Raw genomic sequence first — 21,087 nt, 5'->3', positions numbered from 1 at the left:
GAAGTATAAAAGTACGATACCAGATACCCCAGTAACACATGGTGTATCGTTGACTTACTGTGACACTATTTTATTGGATTGTAAGTATTAAAGAATTTATTAAGTTTGAGTACACTTTCCTTAGCCTAATTTCTATATCATAATTAATTATGAAAGCAAAATTTTATGTTTTGACATATTCAAACGATACCTATAACGTAACAATACCCATGTTGAAAAGTTGGCACAACAGGACCCTACTGTACAGGTGAAACTATAATTACAGGGGAGATAAAACACTGTGGAACACTCTCATCATTCAAAATAATCACTAAAACATTTATTTGTAAAATACAATGGACAGTGTCAATGCCTATGTGATTGTCTGACTGTGACTGTGTCTGCTTACCGATCTTAATTCTTTTCTGGGTAGAACCACCGACCTTCCGTAAGCCAGCTGGATGGCTTCCTCACATGGAGAGTTCAACGCCTCGAGTGAGGCTCGAACCCACATCGATGAGGGGCAAGTGATTTGAAGTCAGCGACCTTAACCACTCGGCCACGGAGGCCCCTTTGTCTCATCATGAATCGTATTTTAAACACGTCAGTGTTGTTTTAGATGTACCGGTAATTTGTGTTTAACTAGACACTTTGTATTATTCGTAGTTTCATGCATTGATATATTGATAGTGCGATATTGTTTTAATTTTCAAATAGTAACCTGTGTTTACTGTTTAGCATTTATTCATTTCTATTATCATTTGATTATATTATTTTAACACGTATCTTGAGTTGCATAATTGATACGTATCATTGCTTTTATTTTTATTCATCAATATCTATTGTAAATGTATGTCTATTCTATTGTTAAGCACTTTTGAACGTATATTCTTTTTTATGAGAAGAGTGATATACAAATATGGTATAGTAATTATAATAATAATAATAATAATGAACAATAATGATATAGAATTTAAATAAAAACTTTACTTTAATTTCCTTCCGTAGTTCTAAAACAAGTCTGTAATATAATGAAATTAAGAATTATCCAGTATGAAGTTTACAGGATCATCTGTTATAACCTTTGTCTTTTGATCGTGATTTCGACTGACCATTATGTGCAATAATCTGAAGGTTGTTCTGCAGTTAGACTCAAGAAGTTGGATATTCAAGTCACGAAAAAAAAAAAAAAAAAAAAAAAAAAAAAAAAAAAAACTAATAGCTTACACGATTTCAAATGGATATGAGAATTTTCGAGTAAGATACTGTTATAAAATCTGAAACTAGTCACATATATACAGTATTATTAGACTAAAACAAATTAACCATATAACGATTCAGCTGAATGTTTTCACATTTCTAAACTTGTGCTATTTATTCCTGTTGAAAAGACTGCCATTCTTCTGTATCCGGTTATTTCAGCATTGAAGTCATACACTCCTCTCTTTTTCCTGGACCATCTGGCCACCAGCATCAGTACAATAACCACAATAGCGGCACCATATACACAGTCTATGATTACGAAAATTCGAAGAAACAGACCGGATGTTAGTAGGTCTTCGTCCGGGGTATTGACAAATATCATCTCTGAAATAGGCAAGTAATGGAAACGAAATATTTTTTTTTTAAATTTGCAACTCTCATTTTTTTCAATTATTAAACCGGGTACAAAATTAAATCCTAAAATTTGAGCTAATTTAACAGAATGTTCGCATTAGAGCTGCTATTTTTCGAACTGAGGTAATACATTTAGGCCATTTCACAACTTCGTGAAGGATATTACATAAAGTTTTACTTGACTACTTTATAAATCGCTGGTTCATGGTTAGTGCTATATCACGGTTTATATAATCAGCAAAGTTTTACTGGACTATTAAATCAAAACTTAAAAAAACTGTGAAAACTGATAACTGCCGTCATGTAATAAAACACTTAATGAATGGCTTGCTGGTCAATGATAAAAACTTGCTATTCAATACGTTTGCATTGTCTATAGTCATTATTCAATACCTTTGCATTGTCTATAGTCACTATTCAATACGTTTGCATTGTTTATAGTCAATATTAGAATAAGGACGCGTGCAAAATATTTTGTAACGTTGAATGGGGTTTTTGTGGAAGACATCTATCGAAAAAGCGAACATACCAATAACTGTAAACATTACAATTAACAGCATAGGCAGTGATCCATAAACAGTTTTCCGGGCGTTGATAGCATTTCCGGTATGTACACATGTCAACCAGAATATTAGTCCAAGTTGAATTAGACTCTTCACCATCGACAAACATGCACTAATCTGAACATTTATGCTTCCCTCAGTCACACTCCATATTCCTACATATCGTTAAAGAAACAGTATCTTTTAGTTAGCCGAAGAAAATCACAAAGAATTCGGCATTTTGCGTTAAAAGTAAAACAGCAAAAACTTGGCATTTTGTGTAAATTAAAAATGAAAAACATCAAAAAATGTGGCATTTTGTGTAAGGAAATAACCGAGTATGTGACATTTTGTGTAAAAAGGAAAAACAAAGAATTTGACATTTTGTGTAAAAGAAAACCACCAGGAATAGACACTGAAATCGTAGAAAAGAAGCTACCCGTTCTCAAATATGATTTCTTTTTAGAAATAATTATTTCTCAGATGCCTTACTGTAATGTTTTTTTATGGCGAGGTCTACTTTTGAATAAATTTTGAAGATAAAAGATAATATTTGGTGTTTTAACACGTTACTAGTAATTTTGAAACAATTTATATAATTGTTTCTAAGATTTTAAGGTATTTCACGTCTTTTATTAGACATAAATCTAATAAAAATAATATATTTCACATTCAGAAAAGTCTTTTTCCAATTTCTGATGAAAATGCACATAATCATATAACTAGAGAAAATAGTTTTAAACTTATTATCATTTATTTTTCAATTATCAGAATACGGAATCGGAAGTAAACAAGTAAAATCACCTGTAGCAAAACCCAGAATCACCATGGATATTGCTAAGATGCATAGACTATACCTCAAAACTGAAAAAAGAAATAAGAAATATATCACTACACAAAAATGTTCACAATGTCACATAATTCTTTTTCTCTCTTCTTTGAGTAAGGTATTCCATCCATAACAAGCAATATTTAGAATGCTTTGTTACGTCACATGGTAACAATTGCTTGTTACTGGAAATACTGAAGGTAACAGAAAACAAACCAATAACTATTAACAATAACAAGATTTATTTTGAAAAGTAACATTTCAAATACCTTGAAAATGTTTACTAGCCATTATGTCCAAATATAATATGTAACAATAGTCCGAATCCTGTCCTGATCAAATATAAATCCAATCAGTATCAAATATTTTGCACAGAATCCAAACTGAATTTAGTATAAAGAACATAGATCCTCTTTTTAAACATATCTTAAATCCACGATGTTTATGTAAATCCATTAAATGTTAAATGTCTAAACTTGTAATATTTTGCTATTAAGAAATGCAGGACTTTTTTCAATATGATCTTACTTAGGTTCTACCTGTCTTCAAACAGCTTCATGTAAGTTTCCAGCACATTCATGTATCACCAAAAATAAAAAAGAAGAGTCTTGAAAAACGGAAATTAGTCACGACTTGAAATAATTTTAACACACTGTTTATTAGTTTTTTGTGATAGAACTTGCTGAAAACCGTAGAATATAGATAACTTATTGACAATCATGGTGTCTCAAAACTAGGACAGGCTTTATAGCAAACAAAAATATCAATTTGAATATAAAAAAGCGATGAAATAGCATAATGGGGAATAGCATGTACATAACACCTTACATATTATACATTTGTTGAAATCATATGTAAAGTAATGTACGTTTTACAATTATGAGTAATTTTCAAATAGTAAAATTCCAAACAGGGTCATCACCCAGACCAATACTTCCAAAAATCACCAAATGGAGGCAATTAATGATTCATATTTCATTACTGTAACTGATTTAATATCGACTGCTTATTGACAAAATAAATATTTACTGACACCTTACAACAATAATCTGGTGAAAACGAACCAAAATTGTTCTTTTTTTTTCGTTTAAAAAGCACATAACCCAACTATTGTTTGTGACTGTCATTTTTTTAACTGAAATTTGCAGTCAAAATGAAATTCACATCTAATAAAAATATTATATCAACAAATATATCAGAGATATTTAACATTTAACATTTATTTATAAATTTGTGCAACAGACATGTCAAAATAACGTTTTAAAGGGTTACAAAAAAAAAAAAAAAACAACAACAAAAAAACGGAATGAATACGGCTATTGTTGTGATTGAATCCATGACGTTAAATCATGAAAGGTTACTAGTCCGAAACCTTAATTACTCAACCAAAGAAGATTATGATACAGAAATGTAATAATACTGATATTCTATTACAATTCGTTATGGATGGAATACCTCAACACATGAACGGCATTCCTCAACGTTATGTCACAAGATGAGAAAATATTTTAGACGAAACCCTAAATTATATCAGTTATAGGCCTTACAGTTGGACACGTACTTTGCACAAGAGATTTAATGAAACGGATCTAAATATTTGTTTGTAATAGGTTTCCAAAGTTTTGATAAGAATAACCAGCTATAAAACACAGTTTAAAGATATAATAAAGATAAGGTGCAGACGACATTGAGAAAACGACGATTAGACTATTAGAAGTAGTAAACCATACGACTGTAACAGCAAACAAACCTGGATTACAGTAGTTGCCATTAGTCACCAACAGATAATCAAGACAGTCCTTTTCATTACACTCAGGAACTTGTAACGAGTGAACATTATTTGCGTTGGAAATTTCTAATGAGTCCCTAGATACAATCCGGTTCAATGTAATTTCTGCCTCAAGCCTGGATCTTCTACTGCAAGTGGTTTCATGAGGTATGCGGCACGAGGAGATGCAGAAAGGTTTACCACAGTAACTACAGTTTACACAAGAGTCCAGTTGACCGCAGTTGTCACATTCAATGCAGTAATCATTACGATTTTCCGTATCTGCTCTTGAGACATTGTCTGCAGAGGCCGTTCTATGGTACTCGTACAGAACATTTATCTGAAAAAATGTAAATTTCAGAAAAACCCTGAACTTAATATATTTCATTGTTATTTTAAAAATATTATACTTAAACTGAAAGCACAGCACAATATTGCATTTATCCTACGCAAGAATGTCAGCATTAACATTTCGGATAGGCGTATCCGAATACCAGTGAACAAATTTACAGTTTGATGTAATTCAAATTTCATTTTTTAAAATAAAAGAGAAAATAAGAATCTACATCTGATTGGAAAGAAAACAAAATTATTGTAACGTTTTATCTAATCCAAAGACATATACCTAATGAGCGTGAAATACTGAGGTCGTGTGCTCGAGTCGTGTACGATGTCAAAGATGGAATAATTTAGCGGACAATGTTTTTAAACTAACTCCCTTTACAATCTTGCTGCTGAGCATACACTACAAATCACAAAAGTGCTTATGATATGTATTGTTAAAGCTTGAATCAATCACATTTTGTAAAAATGTACCTGCCAACTTTTATTAAAATGCATTTTTCTCCTTTATTTGACAGTTAAATGTGATATTTATACGTTATACATATTTACATTGTTTTCTGTAAAAATATTTAGTCTTTTAACTTTCAGTTTGTGAAAACATATTCTTAAAATCTTATTTCAAACACCCGCGATCTCAATGCAAAGACATCAACCAGCGTAGAAATGTATCGCCGCCATATTGGACGCCATCTTGAAAATAATATCGATTTCGCAATTCGGTACTGTAAAATAATCAATAGTTTCTCAAAATAAGGGGATTTAGCTACTTGGAACAATCAATGTCTTATGTATTAACTGCTGGGCACTAAATTTCGTTAACGGAGCGACTTTTTGTTACTCAGAGTCCTGGCTATTATGTATAAATTGATTTTCACCATTCATGCAAATGTAAAATTATTTAAAAACGATACGTTCCATAACCTTTCCCATTCAAGGTATTGCTGATATAGGTCTGTAACTAGTAACTGCTTTATCCTAGTCGGCGAATGAATGAAAATTGTCGTTACTGGTAAATTGCGTCATTAAATCACATTTAACAAAATTTTATTTCATTAAGTATATTAAGTTTCCAATATTGACGAGGGTTTGCAAGATTTTTTACCAAATTTCAGAATTATATATCATACATAGACGGGGGCCTCCGTGGCCGAGTTGTTAAGGACTTCAGATCGCTTGCCCTTCCCCGATGTGGGTTCGAGCCTGACTCGGGCCGTTGAATTTTTCGTGTGAGGAAGCCATCCAGCTGGCTTACGGAAGGTCGATGGTTCTACCCATGTGCTCGCTCGTCATGAAATGATGAAATAGTGCACGGGGGGACTTCTGGGGTCTACTAAAGCTTGAATGTCGCCATATGATTTATAATTGTGTCGGTGCGACGTTAACCCCAACAAAAATGTAAAAAAAAAGGACTTGTCAAAGTTTCATTATATGACCAGTCCATAGCGTTATATTAATAAAATTTTGCAACATCTTGATCTACATTTTTTAGATCAGCGCAAATCATAGTATGGCTCTTTTACGGTGTGTTATTGTTTTTAATCTGATTCATTGATGCATATCAAATACCCATAGTCTTGATATAATTACCCCCACCCACCCCAACAAATACATACATGTAATACCAAAATATCCAAACCTTATGGGAAAAAATAAAACCTAAATTTTTGACATTTTTTACTTTTCATTGACCTATTACTAAATGACTTAGTATCCGAAATGTTAAAACAATTTTACCTACCTCTAATGGCAGCATTTAGGTTCCTCTATTATCTTAAAAATTAATGCGGCTAACATGTAAATTAATAAATAGTTATTGACTCTATTTTTACAACGATATTTAGCCTACTACCGGGTTGGTGAACTATAAACATTTTTTTTTTTCAAACTTACTGAGTATAAATACTGATCTTTATTTGTATATATTCAGACATTTCTTTTCAAGTAGAAATATATTCATTATCAATAATATAGATTAATCAATGATAGTATTATATAACTGATAAAAAAAATTACGCGCTTTATACTGCGTTGAAAACACCCTTGCAATTTATATACAAATATCGCACACATTGTTAAATCACCATTGACCAAATGTTTCAACTTAAAAGTTTAGATGTCTTTAAAAGAATTTATATTTAGCAATTTAAACGGTATATTTTTGTACCCGTGATTATTTGCATCAATTGAATAAACTATCAGTTTCAAATACTCGATCTTTGTATTGTAATTTTGATTAATACGTTTGGAAACGGTGTGGTATAGGTTTTCTCAGCGTTTATAACAGTATACTATTAGTTTCTAACTTACCATTCTATACACAGAGTGGTGGAACCTATGCTCGCGGTATCTCGATAAATACACTCTCTGCAGAAGCACAGATGAAAATATTTTATCTGTATTCATTTTTTGACACAAAAATAATATACAAAAAAAAAAAAAAGAACAAAAACAAAACAACCTACCTACACTAATTTCTTTGAGCATGTTACCGAAACAAAGAAATTTTTTAGGCCTTATCGATATAGTAATATACATTTGTAGTTATAGATTGAAGAAAACAAATTGTTTCCGGTAGATCACATTGTGATATTTCCTGCAAGTGGTATGACGTGGGAACGGTTTCAGAACACCCTTGATTGCCATACATTGTCGATGGACAGAACAAAACAACAGGGAAATGCACTTGCAGAGATCGTATGATTTTGTGGTAACGTTAAGCATAAAAAATTGTTCGTTTCCGGTATCCAGACCTACCCTAAATTTTTGGCCTGACCCTAAATGTTTTTATGGCCTTGGAGAATAATTTTTTCAATTTTTAACAAAAAGTTGAACCGTTATATACAGTCATTTCTATGAGATCTGTGAACCACCAGTTTCAATTTATGTTATGATCTGTCAAAGTCCTTTCCACCGACTGTAGTACGAATAGGGGGAGGTTATGTTTTGTCTTGCATTCCGGAAAGGTCCGTGTTTTTGCCAGTGCTTGACTTACACCTTAGTGTGTAAAGTGACTCAAGTTTATGAATGACTAAATATATTCACACGCTACTTTCATCAATTAGCGCTTAAAAGAAAAAAAATCTCCAAAGAATATGGTTCACAAGAAAAATAATCACTGGTTGTAGGTGCGAAAGACATATCCGGCTTTTGGGTAACTGTTTAGGCGGTAACAAGGCTCTAGCAGATATATCAGTGTTCACCAAAGATTCTTATAATATTGGTTGGGAGTATCTACAATTACATTGCCATTCTTTTCATGGGTGTCATAAATAGGAAATAGTGCGCGTACATTATGTCTGTAATTTTGAGAACCAGAATCATATATACTGTCCTGCTTTGTGTGACGGACTTAAAGTCGGAGAGCAAACAACATGTTCACTGGTACAAGACTTATAATTATGACAATTACCTGATGCGAGGCTGCATTTATGAAAGTACTACTGTGTTATACTGGACACTGTTTAATGACCGCTTCAATTTGATTACCGTACGTTGCAGCAAGTACAAACAAATCACAAAACAGAATACCAGTATCTCCAGTTCTGCAGCATATTTCAAATTGTATTTTATGTAACAATGTTTCCAGATAATACCATCTAATAGTCTAGGTTAGATACATACACGACCGCTTGCAGTGTTTATTTTCGGTCAAAATGTATACAGTCCTTCGATTCCTGTATCTGATGGCATGTACACATTCATAACAGTTCAAAATTTAAAAATACAAAGTCGAACGTACCCCGTTCTCAAGTGGTAGGCTGGCTAGGCCCCTACTGGTAAAACCACTGATGATAATTACAACTAATGGGTAAATTATACCACTTCCATGACATTATTTGGATGACTGCAAAAATATTAATAGGTTATTAGATTGGTATTGACTATTGAGACATATGCACGAGCTCAGTAGTGGAAATATTGCTCTACTTTAGGAGCGCAATATTATTCCAAGAAAGAACGAGAGAATATTTCTTGATGTAAATCTACTACATTTTTCATTAAATACACATATTACACTTAGGCTTATTGTGTAAATGATAAAATGTGTTCTTTAGGTTGAGTAAAACTGAAAATAAATTTAAACGCAACATCCAGGATGAAATTGACGTTCCAAATGACGTCACACATCCGATCTAAAATTTGAACGTCAATATAGGGAACGGTTAATACTGACGTCTCCATTGTAACGTAACGGAGTTTATGAGTATTTAGAGGTCATTATACACGGCTGGTGCGCCTTAAGACAATATTGGCATACTAGGAGAAATATGTGCCCGACGGTTTAGTCTGAGCGCTAACAAGGATCAACCATTCCAATATCGTCTTAAAGCACGTCAGCCCTGTTTTACAACCTTTTTACTGCATATGTTGCACGCAACTGTATTACTGGAAACAAGATTAAAATAACTTCCACTGCGTTGAATATCAAAATGTCATGTAATGTGCGTGAACATAAACGTTGTCTTCGTATAGGACCACCCTAGCATGAAATGCAAGCAAAATATCCTGGTTGCCAAAATCACCCCAAAACTCGAGTTTCTTACAGGTCCCGACCTGGTGAGAAATACCGATTTTTACGGGTAGCGTTTCTGGCCGTTTCTGTACTTATATTTGAAAGTGGATGAGTGCTTGGTCTTCTAGGACCATCCTAGCATGAAATGCAAGCAAAATATCCGGGTTGCCAAAATCACCCCAAAACTCGAATTTCTTACAGGTCCCGACCTGGTGAGAAATGCCGATATTTACGGGTAGCGTTTGTGGCCGTTTCTGTACTTATATTTGGAAGTGGGTGAGTGCTTGGTCTTCTAGGACCATCCTAGCATGAAATGCAAGCAAAATATCCGGGTTGCCAAAATCACCCCAAAACTCGAATTTCTTGAGAAATGCCGATTTTTACGGGTAGCGTTTCTGACCGTTTCTGTACTTATATTTGAAAGTGGGAGAGTTCTTGGTCTTCTAGGACCATCCTAGCATGAAATGCAATCAAAATATCCGGGTTGCCAAAATCACCCCAAAACTCAAATTTCTTACAGGTCCCGACCTGGTGGGAAATGCCGATATTTACGGGTAGCGTTTCTGGCCGTTTCTGTACTTATATTTGAAAGTGGATGAGTGCTTGGTCTTCTAGGACCATCCTAGCATGAAATGCAAGCAAATTATCCGGGTTGCCAAAATCACCCCAAAACTCAAATTTCTTACAGGTCCCGACCTGGTGAGAAATGCCGATTTTTACGGGTAGCGTTTCCGGCCGTTTCTGTACTTATATTTGAAAGTGGGTGAGTGCTTGGTCTTCTAGGACCATCCTAGCATGAAATGCAAGCAAAATATCCGGGTTGCCAAAATCACCCCAAAACTCGAATTTCTTACAGGTCCCGACCTGGTGAGAAATGCCGATATTTACGGGTAGCGTTTCTGGCCGTTTCTGTACTTATATTTGAAAGTGGGTGAGTGCTTGGTTTTCTAGGACCATCCTAGCATGAAATGCAAGCAAAATATCCGGGTTGCCAAAATCACCCCAAAACTCGAATTTCTTACAGGTCCCGACCTGGAGAGAAATGCCGATTTTTACGGGTAGCGTTTCTGGCCGTTTCTGTACTTATATTTGAAAGTGGGTGAGTGCTTGGTCTTCTAGGACCACCCTAGCATGAAATGCAAGCAAAAAATCCGGGTTGCCAAAATGACCCCAAAACTCGAATTTCTTACAGGTCCCGACCTGGAGAGAAATGCCGATTTTTACGGGTAGCGTTTCTGGCCGTTTCTGTACTTATATTTGAAAGTGGGTGAGTGCATGGTCTTCTAGGACCATCCTAGCATGAAATGCAAGCAAAATATCCGGGTTGCCAAAATCACCCCAAAACTCGAATTTCTTACAGGTCCCGATTAGGAATTTTAATTGCATTTCAGTACGAACACTGTATGAATTCAACTGGTTTTTTTGCAACTTTAATTACGTAAATACACAGATAAGCAGCTTATCTGGAGCTCTGTTCAATGTTGAAATTTCAACATCAATTTAACTTTCAAATCCAGCTATATTTATGTTAGTAGGTCTTCGTCCGGGGTAATGACAAATATCATCTCCGAAATATGCAAGTAATGGATACGAAATATTTAAAAAAAAAAAATATCGCTCATTTTTTTTGAATTATCAAACATAGTACAAAATTAAATCCTAAAATTTGAGCTAATTTAACAGAATGTTCGCGTTAGAGCTAGTCTCCGGACTGTAGTAATGCATTTAGATCATTTCACAACTTGGTGAAGGATATTACTTAAAGTTTAACTTTACTACTTTATAAATCGCTGGTTCATAGTTTGTGCTATATAAACGATATATATAATTAGCAAAGTTTTACTGGACTAGTAAATCAAAACTTAAAAAAAGATATTAATATCTGGTGTCATGTAATGAAACACTTAATGAATGGCTTGCCGGTCGATGATAAAAACTTGTTATTCAATACGTTTGCATTGTCTATAGTCAATATTAAAATAAGGACGCGTACAAAATATTTTGTAACGTTGAATGGGGTTTTTGTGGAAGACATCTATCGAAAAAGCGAGCATACCAATAATTGTAAACATTATAATTAACAGCATAGGCAGTGATCCGTAAACAGTTTTCCGGGAGTTGATAGCATTTCCGGTATGTACACATGTCAACCAGAATATTAGTCCAAGTTGAATTAGACACTTCGCCATCGACAAACATGCACCAATCTGAACATTTATGCTTCCCTCAATCGCACTCCATATTCCTACATATCGTACAGAATATTTATCGGAAAAAAATGTAAATTTCAGAAAAAAAACCCTAACTTAATATATTTCATTTTTATTCGAAATTAACTATTAATGTTACTAAAGAAAAAGCAGTAAAATTTGTATAAGAAATTAACTTAATTGATCTAGCAAATATTTCATGTTAGTCCTTTTCAAAAAGGAAAAAAATAATGTTCGATAATATGTATCGTCACCTAGGCGCAGTAAGACGTAAGTGCATTGGCAATAAAGAAACACCTTTTTCGCCGAGATGCAAAATCAAGTTTAAAATAACATGAAATATAACTCGAATATATGCTAACAGTTTACAAAGAACAAGCCAAGTTACTGAGCATCCCTACACAATTTGGCTGAAATCCCATAGGTAGTCCGGACAAACATTTGTGACAGCCAGACAGACAAACAGATTAGCATACATATTATCGATATATGTCCCTACATTTGGGGAGACATAATTCTTTTTTTTTGCAAGGAAAGTTCAACCATTTTCGTGTTTGACTTAGTCATTTGTAACAAACCTAATTAATCCACTTACTGTCCGTGTCGAGCCATATTGTAATTGTATGTTCTTTTCGTACTCGGCACAATTGTCCAAAACTATTGATGCGTATTTTAAGTTTTGTAAGTATTATTAAGTATTTTAGTTATATATAGCTGATAAAGTGATTTTCGCTTTGTTTACTATGAATTTGAGGTGTGTTACATCCGAATACTAAAAAAAACTTCATTCTACAATATTGAAAATATGGATGTATTAATGCGCATGTTGTAAATTCTCGAAAGTTGGGGGGGGGGGGGGGTTGTGTTTACATGTCTGAAAGACCGTAAAACAAAACAGTTATTCTTGAAATTTATGAGTCACTCTTTTCACTAAATGGTAATTGTATTTAGATCTGTATTCAAAATAGTTTCCATATATTGTCTATCAGACAAAAAAGAGAGAACTGTCATCTGCGAACACTCGACTGTGGGTTTCGTTTTGAGGAGGCTGCGTTTTTGGTGCGTGGCATTCCCTGTTTGATATTAGTCTTTGTTTTTTTTTTGCACTACGATGCGAGTCTCCTGTTTGACTAAGCACCGATCCTTGCGGAACTACGGAATGAAAAGGTTTTCATCTGAGAAAAACGAACCCCTCTCGAAAACTTCGATTGTTTAAAAAGCTGGCAATCCAGCTGATAACATTTGTAGAAATGATGCACTGATAAAGTATAAGCAAGCTTTCAAAGTATAACAGAATACAATACAAGTTTTTTTTTTATTTTTATCATCGACTATTTTACTAGTGCAAGTATCGATTAGTGGGTATGTCGTAGAACGTCCAAGTAAGAAAATCGAGTGATTTTTTTATAGTCAGGACCCTGGGCTATTAAAAAGTGATTTTTTCCAAACAGGTAATACAAAAGATATTGACTGTTTTGATTAGCTAAAAATAATTATACTTTATTTAATTGCGAAATTGTATTTTTTCAAGATGGCGTCCTTATTGGCGCTGATTCATCTTTACGGGAGTTGATGTGTTTGCATTAGGACTGCAGGTTCTAAAGCTTGAATTGAAAACATATTTTTGCACAAATGAATTGTCAAATGACTAAACATTTACATAGAATAAAATATTGTATATTGTAAAATATTACATTTAATTGTTTAACTGTTTAATAACTTGTAAGAATTCATTTTAAAATGTTGGCATGATAATTTTGTTAACTTATCAGTTTTATATAGGCAGGAATCATATTAATATATATCATATAAATATATCATGCAACAACATGAATGTGAAAAGAACTAATTTTACAATTTCCTAAACGCTAAATCATTCCCTTATCAGCATGTGCGTGAAATTCGCCAGAGCATCCAGAATAGCCAGAGTTCAGTTAGAGTTCAGTCAGAGTTCAGCCAGAGTAGCCAGAGTTCAGCCAGAGTTTAGCCAGAGTAGCCAGAGTTCAGCCAGAGAAGTCATAATTCTGTTTACTCTGGCTGGCCAGAGTAGCCAGAGTTCAGCCAGAGAAGTCATAACTCTGGTTACTCTGGCTGGCCAGAGTAGCCAGAGTTCAGCCAGAGTAGCCAGAAATCTGGTTACTTTGGCAGGCCAGAGTAGCCGAGTTTCCAGGATTTTAATATGTTTTTGCTACTCTGGTCAGTCAAAGTAGCCCTGTTAACCAAGTCCAATGTTCACAAAAGTTTTTCAGTCTTAGCTGAATTTGATTATGAAATCTAACAATTGAGCCGTGCCATGAGAAAACAAACATAGTAGCTTTGCGACCAGCATGGATCCAGACCAGCCTGTGCATCTGCGAAGACTGGTCAGAACCCATGCTAGTCGCTTTTAAAGCGTATTGGACTTGGAGAAAATGTTAGCGAACAGCACGGATTCTGACCAGCCTGCGCGGATGGTCTGGATCCATTCTGGTCTCAAACCAACTGTGTTGGTTTTCTCATGGAGCGATTTGTATGTCATTTGTATCTAAATGACATGTTTAAAACTGAATTTCAAGTTAATAACTATTTTCAAGTGGCTGTTTAGAGTAGCCAGAGTAGCCAGAACTCTGGTCACTCTGGCTGGCCAGAGAAGCCAGAGTTCAGCCAGAGTTTAGCCGGAGTATCCAGAGTTCAGCCAGAGTAGCCAGAATTCTGGTTACTCTTGCTGGCCAGAATAGCCAGAGTTCAGCCAGAGTAGCTAGAAGTCTGGTTAGAACAGCCAGAATTTCCGAGATGTCCATTGGTTCTAGCTACCCTGACTAGCCAGAATAGTCAGAGAAAATACTGTTATACCTATTGCGAAATGACCCTTTTGGTACTCTTAGGTTTGATTTTTTGTGTTTTATATGTATCAAGTGTATCATCGTACCATCGTGCATCGCGGTTTAGTATTAAATAAAAAGACACGATTGTCCAAACGGAACGCCGTACATAACAGTGTGAAAATGGTGAAAAATCAATTTATATTACTGAACAAAATTGATAGGTAAGACTAAGTCAGATTAAATGATATTTAATAGTTACCATTATATATTGAATGACACCCATACACTATACTTGAATTTTTTTAGCTCGTGTCACTGTGTGACAAGGTGAGGTTTTGTGATCGACTTCTGTCTTGTCTATCAGATTGAGTCAGGCTCTTTGACTGAACTCAGTACTTATTCCATTTTATATTGTAAAACCTTAAAAATCTTCTCAAGTATCACAAGACTCAGAGCTTAGATATTTTGCAAGAAGCATTGGCAAGTACATCTCTTTCAACATTGTTCAAATCATGGACTACGGAATCATATTGGATCTGCCTTGAGGCTTTGAGTTTCACATAGAGTAATATATTAAATCCTATAAAAATGTTCTTATTTTCCTTTAGGACCAGACAATATATATTTTGTATGTAGCATGACCTAGTGAATGCCTCTCTTAAAATTGAGCAAATCATATCCTCCTGATGTCAAAATTGCCCCCGCTTGTGCTAATGAGCTTGCAAAGTCTTACAGGAAAATCTTTTAAAATCTTTTCAAAAGAATTGCAATGACAAGAGTTAAGATATTTTACATGTTCAAATCAATACCCCAGAGTCAAAATGGTTCCTACTTAAGTTTTATATAGAAAAAAAACATGATATACTTACATAGCAAAAATCTTTTTCAGAGCCACAAGGGTAAGAGCTGAAATATTTTTGCATGTAAATTAGCAAAATTTATAATGGAGTTCTTTCAATTTGTTTGAATCACCACCCTCAGGACAATATTAGTCTCTCTCTGTGGATTATCAATATACCTCTAATCTTATACAATATAAGTTTGAAATTTCCAGAATGTCCAGAATTTAGAGTTAACAATTACAAATTGTGCATTTTTACTATGACTGTCATAACCCACAAGGTCCAGGTAAGCGATTCAGGACCTTATTCAGGACCATATGGGTCCTCTTGTTTATATTGATATCATAAACAATTGCAGTGAATTCCATATAACTTTGTGTGTAAAAATAAAGAATATTTATTTGAAGGCTTCTGTTTTTTTATTTATTTATTTAACTTCAGTGTTTGCCTTGAATTTGTACCAAATAAATTAACTTGAAGACATAATATAAAGAAATTGGAGAATATTTTTTCATACAAAAAAGGGTCATTTCGTAATATGTTAACGCCCTAGAAACTCTGGCTACTCTGGCAGAAGTCCGTTTTATGAATCACTTGACATAAAAAACACAACAAAAATCAACCTTGAGAGAACCAAAATAGTCAACAATCTTCTCACACTTTTCCAATATAGCTTCCGTTCCAAACATAGCTGTGAGGCTCAACTGTTATCCTTTACACAAGAAACTTTTGACAATCTCCAATCTGGAAGCAAACAGGTCTCATTGTAATGGAATTCTCGAAAGCTTTCGACAAGATCGATCATCAACTCCTTCTCTATAAAATCGTGAAACTTTGTGTCTACAGAATCTCTCTATCCTGGATTCAATCCTTCTTTAGTAACCGTTCTCAATCTGTAGTAGTTGAAGGCTCACACTCTTTACCAGTTTTATCAGGGGATTCCTCAAGTTTCAATGTTGGGTCCTTGTCTCTTCCTTTGTTTTATCAATGACCTTCCAGACTCTGTTTAAGGTAGAATACGCTTATTTGCTGATGACACATTCATATACCTCAATATAGACTCGTTAATAGACTCTTACAAAGTTCAAGATAATCTGACAAAATTAGAAGAATCGGGACGTAATTGGTCTATGGAATTCAATCCTGATAAATGCGAAGTAATAGGAATCTCAAAAAAAAAAAAGAGAAAAAATATCATCTTTCCATATAAATTACTTAATCAAGAACTAAAAACTACAGGAAATGCTAAATATCTTGGGATTACTATTAGTGATGTCTTAACTTGGAAACACATATTGAAATTACATCTTCAAAACCTAGTAACACTCTCAGATTTATAAAACAATATGTACAATGTAATAACAATAATATTAAAGAAACTGCCTAAAATTATACGTTCGCCCACAATTATAATACTGTAACACCATATTGCATCCATTGCAGAAAAAACGTATTAAGTTTCAAGATCGAATTCAGCTATGACTGAAAATGTTTGGCGAACACGGGACCTGGTTACTCTCTCTACTCTGGCTGACCAGAGTAGCCAGAACATGTTAAAACCCTAGAAACTCTGGCTACTCTGGCCAGCCAGAGTAACCAGAGCTACTTTCATTAACCATTTGAAAATAGGTATTAACTTGAAATTCTGTTTTAAATATGCTCTTTACATAGAAATTACATAATTATTAGGTTTCTTAATCAAACTCAGCTAGGACTGAAAATATTTTGCGCGAACACGGGGCCTGGTTACTCTGGCTACTCTGGCTGACCAGAGTAGCCAGAACATGTTAAAATCCTAGAAACTCTGGCTACTCTGGCTGAACTCTGGCTGAACTCTGGCTACTCTGTTAGAAAAATATAGAGTAACCAGAGCAAATGATATCCTGGTGACTCTGACTACTGTGGCTACTTTGGCTGACCAGAGTAGCCAAAACATGTTAAAAATCTAGAAACACTGCCTACTCTGGTTGAATTCTGGCTACTCTGGCCAGCCAGAGTAACCAAAGTTCTGGATACTGGATGAACTTTGGCTACTCTTGTTGAAATCTGGCTGAACTCTGGCTACTCTGGCCAGCCAGAGTAATCAGAGTTTTGACTTCTCTGGCTGAACTCTGGCTACTCTGGCCAACCAGAGTAACCAGAGTTCTGACTTCTTTGGCTGAACTCTGGCTACTCTGGCCAGCCAGAGTTACCAGAGTTCTGACTTCACTGGCTGAACTCTGGCTACTCTGGCTACTCTGGCTAGCCAGAGTAACCTGAGTTGTGACTTCTCTGGCTGAACTCTGGCTACTCTGGCTGAACTCTGGCTAATTTCACGCACATGCTGAGAAGATTTATAAACGTTTTATTTTGTAACTCTATGTTAAGACCATATGGCAGCCAACATTTGGTCACAGGGACCCCGCATGAACAAACTTGGTAAAACGCTATTAGTCGATGCTTGATGTAAAATGTTTTTCTCCTTTAAGGATTAAAAAGTTGTCCTTACATTCTTCTATCTAAAAACACTAAAATCGTTGGTGGCCCCTTGTTTGATTATAATTAATACTTTCAGAGAAGATGTTAAGGTAAAAGTGTTGACGACGCAGGATGTTCGATAGACACGAATAAAGCCGGACGATGGACGCAAAACCACCCGACTATACTTACAGCTCCCCCTTGAACCTTGAAACAAATTTAAGCATGTTTAAAGAGAATTCCTATAGTTTTTTTCCTTTCATAGAATTTTTTTAAATTCACATATATGATAGGAAAATTTGTGCTGAAAACAAAGAACAAATAAAACATTAGGTCACCAGGCTTGTTTTTGTGAAAAATTGTTTTGAACACACCCACTGTTGCTGAAACTGCCAGCGATGTTTCAGCATTTTCATAATTTTCTACTTTTTTATAAATACCAACCAAAATATACATCAAGACAGCACAATACGTTTTTTTCTTTTTACAAATTTTATTATATACTTATTTGATATCATAGTCAAATTTGTAATACTATATCCTTACAATAATGTGTACAAATGAAAAAAAATATTGTATCATATTGACTTTTGTGAACTTTTTTCAATGAAAAATACCCATAGTGAAGAATATTTTTTTAAATTTTGAAAAAAACACTTTCATAGAGAATTTTTTCCTGTTTTTCTTGTGTATAGATAATTGTATTGTGAGCATAAAAATGGCTAAAATGTATGGGTCACCAGGCTAAATTTTATGTTAAGACCGCTAGAATACAACACCTGTTCGGACGGAAAATGGCGCGAACCTGGCCAAATTGATTACATGTATGTCTGTTAGGAGTTAAAAAAAAGTTTTAAAAATTCTTAATTCTTTCTATAATTGAATACTAAATAATCTGAAAGGTGATATTGTCTTATTAGTACTAAGTCAATTATCTTACATTATATGAACAACACTGTCTTTGTACTAAAATGCGATGTGACAACACAACCACAAAAATAGCAAGATACCTGTCAGGCATGATACTTGTCAATACAACATAAACCAGTATCAACATTTGATTACTGATAAAACTTATCAAAAATGTTATTTCATTCAAGATTCCTCATATTTAAGATTGTCTGTATCATGTTTCAACAGATGTTGACTTCAGTTCAGTTTTCCATAGAAAGTGTCGGCTGCGCAGAAAGATGCGCATAAAAAACTATAGGAATTCCCTTTAATATAGAAATAATTATCACTGAAGCAAATATTTTCTGGCTATTTACTCATTAGAAATTACAATAATTAAGTTTAACAATAAATACCAGAGTGAAAATGTATGTACGCAGGTTTTAGTAGAAACATATAAAATAGAAAGCACAAAATATGAACATCCAACCAAGAAAACTACATGTAACAATAAATATGCAGACTTTTTTGTTTGGCCTACAGTCACGCCGACACATGATGTCATAATGACTGTAATATGGCATGTTCGAATGATACCCATATAAATTAATGGAATTAACTGGTAAATGATAAATGTGTTTTTACAACGTGCCAGGTGTGTTTGTGAAAATGCATATACATTTGGATGAGTAGAAAATGTATGAAATAGTGTATGTAGAAATGAACCATATAGTATAGATGTAAATATACAACAAATATTTGATAATTATGCCGCATTATTTGAGATAAAAATAGAATGTTTTGTGTTGGTGTTTGTTTGCACATAATGCTTTCAAACCCAAAATTCTGTATGTAGGATAATAGTCTTCATATTTTGTGCAATAGCAAATCGCCGCAACAAATATTTTCAGTAATATTCTAGTTTGGACATATTCTTAATTGCTTCATCACAACTGCAACAAATGACCTGGTATAAGCTGTTTCAGCGCAGAACAAGGTAACAATTTACACCTTGTCTAAGATTTTATCTTAAAATCTAAACAATAAATTATCTTCACATCCATAATCTATGTCAGAATTAAACCATTCTCATTGTTTAGAACTAGAGTGTCAACAAATATCCATTCTAAAAATTATGTAATCAAACAAATGGTGAGTAGCGAAATTTCAGAACTTCTCACTTTTTGAAAAGTGTTTGGGCGTTTTTGGACGCAAGTCCTTTGAAACATACTCGCTTGTATGGCCGAGAAACATGTATGAAATCCCGAGTTGGATTTCGATTTAGATCAATTAATGGTGCTTTTATTCTGAATACGATGTACAACACCCTGTCACTGCTGAATATATATCTCGGTTCCGGTACATAGCCGTCGTCCTTGTAATAGATACGACATTCAGGAATGCTCTTGGTAGCCATCATGAGGAGTGCATTCTCTACAAACTGATATATATAATTTTTCTTTATGTCACGGAGTGCTACAATTTTGTAAGCATTGGCATATTTATATATTTGCATAGCGAAGTATTCTTTCTCTTCAGTCGGTCGGAAAAAAGTACCATATTTTGTTGTCGGGATACGTTCCTTTCCGCCTAGGCGACTGCGACTTTTGGTCAACGACATTTTCTAATCTTGGTGTTTCTTCATTCTCCATAACTTGATTCTCCATAACAGCAAGACTTTTCTTTCGAAAAAACGAACGGAGTGCTAAGAAGGACATAGTTTTCTACTTGCGAAACCTCGATTTTGGAGCAACCTGCAAACATTTCATACATGGTGTTAGCGACAACATATACATCTTGCGTATCTCTCAAATTCAGTACGCAGCCATTTCTGCAAAACTGATAATCAGACATTGTCATTTCAGCTTCAGCCTGGGAACAACAATTCATCGCTTCCTTTAATATGATCAGTGACAAGAATAAGATGATAGATAATGTTGTTGTTTTTCCCTCTCATCTCAAAAGTAAGTGACATCTCAGTTCCGAAAACCTTCTTCAGCATTCTTTCAAAGTTGGCTGCACAGCTCTGAATGTTGTTCAGCGACCCTCCATTGCAAGCACCGTTGAACTGACGTACAAGATACCTGACGTACTTATCCAACGACACTGCTGGCACATTTCATTTCTGAAGCTTTTGCATTCAGGTACGGAATCCCATAAAGTTTCCCAATGATATCAGGCCGGACTTTACCGAATCTGTTGACAAAGCTGCTCATGAAGTTGATCAGCAATGAATTGCCAGGTCCGACAAAATTCTTAAGATAAGTAATCGGTGTTTGTGAGACGCCAA

At 34.5% G+C, this 21,087-nt stretch overlaps 2 protein-coding genes across 5 annotated transcripts in view; both read right to left on the bottom strand.

The window, feature by feature from the left end:
- LOC123533005 (inositol hexakisphosphate kinase 3-like) overlaps positions 1 to 21,087 on the bottom strand; it is a 374,160-nt gene that overhangs the window by 211,889 nt on the left and 141,184 nt on the right. The gene's annotated exons all lie outside the window — the stretch shown is intronic.
- Positions 892 to 6,936, bottom strand: LOC123532463 (uncharacterized). Its single transcript, XM_045313906.2, has 5 exons — positions 6,819 to 6,936; positions 4,718 to 5,075; positions 2,943 to 3,002; positions 2,126 to 2,314; positions 892 to 1,566 (listed from the first exon to the last, which is right to left on the bottom strand). The coding sequence occupies exons 1-5, from the start codon at positions 6,831 to 6,833 to the stop codon at positions 1,331 to 1,333; spliced, it is 858 nt and encodes a 285-aa protein (XP_045169841.2). The 5' UTR covers positions 6,834 to 6,936; the 3' UTR covers positions 892 to 1,330.

The sequence above is a fragment of the Mercenaria mercenaria genome, chromosome 11, assembly GCF_021730395.1.
Source record: "Mercenaria mercenaria strain notata chromosome 11, MADL_Memer_1, whole genome shotgun sequence".
NCBI classification, from domain to species: domain Eukaryota; kingdom Metazoa; phylum Mollusca; class Bivalvia; order Venerida; family Veneridae; genus Mercenaria; species Mercenaria mercenaria.
The sequence above is the reverse complement of the archived record's forward strand: the minus strand, read 5'-3'. Positions and strand labels throughout refer to the sequence as shown.